At 34.8% G+C, this 2109-nt stretch overlaps 1 protein-coding gene across 1 annotated transcript; it reads right to left on the bottom strand.

Annotated features, from left to right (window-relative positions):
- Positions 1 to 590: 590 nt before the first annotated feature.
- Positions 591 to 1898, bottom strand: LOC112503720 (transcription factor MYB54-like). The gene is made up of 2 exons (XM_025107713.1): positions 1766 to 1898; positions 591 to 1276 (listed from the first exon to the last, which is right to left on the bottom strand). Exons 1-2 carry the CDS (start codon positions 1896 to 1898, stop codon positions 591 to 593), a joined length of 819 nt encoding a protein of 272 aa, XP_024963481.1.
- Positions 1899 to 2109: the final 211 nt, after the last annotated feature.

The following is a 2109-nucleotide window of genomic DNA, read 5'->3' as shown; positions in this document are numbered from 1 at the left end:
AACATTAATTACTTTTTAAAGATTAATTAACCCAAAATTAATAAATCCGCCGGAAATATAACCGGTTTAACTTTTCCGGTGTAATTCCGGCGGATTTCCGGCGGAAGTCAACAAAAGTTGACTTTTTAAAATACCGCCGGAAATCCGCCGGAAATATTCCGCCGGAAAATCCGCCGGAAATGCCCAGTTTTCTAGTAGTGAAATATGTGTGTGCGTGTTATTTAAAAGTGTTAGTAATAATTTATATACAAGCTTTTTAGGATATTTTTGTGTTTTAAAACAAAGTGTTCTATTGGTCTTTCTTACGGGACACTTTTAAGAATTATCTTATAAACACATTTTTTTATATGATACTTATTTTATAAGCCATTTTGTTTCAAAAATGTTTTAAAAACTTTTTAAAATATCCAAAATCTTTATATAAACTTATTATAACTTAATTTTTTTTTGTTGTATTATGGATCCATTTTGTTGTCCCGAAGGAAACTTACAAAATAGAAACTTTAAATTAAGTTAATAACCTGTTCTAGCATTTAACATGCACACAGACCTGAAAACCCATATATCTGATCATTTATGTTTGCTTGAAATCAAGAAGAAATTCCCACACCAAGAAAATCTATGAAGGGTATGTCCTTGTGATCTATGGTTTCATCATTTTCTCTTTCTTGCTGGATGGTGTCTCGGATTTTGACCAGCGACTGCAAGTTACGGCAACAACTTCCGAAGGGACTTAAAAATGTGGCCTTCTTGCGAGCTTGACAGTCACTAGCGACTCTATATACTCCAACATAATTACGGAAAAACGAATGGTCTGGTGAACTATTTGAAACCTCTGAATTGCTATGGTGATACATTCTAGAATTAAAGCAACCTTTACCTTCTTCTTTTCCAATAAACTCTATTGAAGATGATCTTTCGGCTGCTGACATGGTTGACGGTATCATACAACTCCATGAAGTAATCTTTTCCTTACCTCCATTTTCGTATTTCATAAAATAATTCGAGCTAGAATCTTCATCAGAGCTCAAGGGCCGTTGGTGAAAACCGCTGTCAAAAAGCTTGGATTTTTCCCGTTGCTTTCGTGCCATAATAACATGCCAATGATTCTTGACGGCATTGTCGGTTCGACCCGGAAATAACCTTGAGATGAGGGCCCATTTGTTACCTTGTAACCGATGAGCTGCCAAAAGCCTTTCTTCTTCTTCTTGGGTAAATGGTCCTCGGTTTATTCGAGGATCAAGTTGATTAAACCATCTCAATCTGCAACTCTTTCCTGCATATATATAAATGTTCCAATTAATCATAAGATAGAGTTTTTCTTTTACAAGTTCATAATTTTTAGAACTATGATCCATCTCATTTCCATTCAAAGTAATTTAAAGGGGGTAATTTTCCAAAACCAACGATCGACATGATTTTATTTCAATAAACTAAAGTAACTCTAACAACATTGTTATCGGTTTCTAAAGGAAGGAGCCTGTACCTATTGGCTCTACATGCCAAAAGTAAGAACTAAATATATGCATATACTGAAGAAAAAAGGCAAATAATAAATTTAACACGCAGATGGATTTTCAAGAAAAGCAGTATATAAATTAATCGAAATATTAATTTTTTGATGGTAGAAGAACTAAAGTAACCATCAATATAAGCATCGATAACATAATCTAGGAACTGAAGATAGTTAGAAACACAGAAAACACTGAAACTAATTAATAGCTTTAAAAAGGAATATACACACACACACACACACAAACCATACCTGATCTCCCTTGAAGCTTCTCAGCAATTGTGTTCCAGTTCTGAGGACCATACTGTTGTACAAGCTGGCGAAGCTTTTCATCTTCGGCAGGTCTCCAATGGCCTCTAGGGCATGACCTTCCGATTTCCTCCATCTACAACCGATCGATAACTATGACCAAAAATAAAGTTCAATAGAGAAAATTAAAGAAAGGAAAAACTGGTGCAGCTTGAAGTGGAGGTTAACAACAGAAAGTCATGTTATATATATGAAAGATGAGATTAAAGTGGGTTGGTTTAGGATTGTGGATACGCAGTCACTTTTGTTGGTTTTGCACGAAACTGTCTATCAATGATGATGATCAT

The sequence above is a fragment of the Cynara cardunculus genome, unplaced genomic scaffold, assembly GCF_001531365.2.
Source record: "Cynara cardunculus var. scolymus isolate 2C unplaced genomic scaffold, CcrdV1 Un_Scaffold_3659, whole genome shotgun sequence".
NCBI lineage: Eukaryota > Viridiplantae > Streptophyta > Magnoliopsida > Asterales > Asteraceae > Cynara > Cynara cardunculus.
The sequence above is the reverse complement of the archived record's forward strand: the minus strand, read 5'-3'. Positions and strand labels throughout refer to the sequence as shown.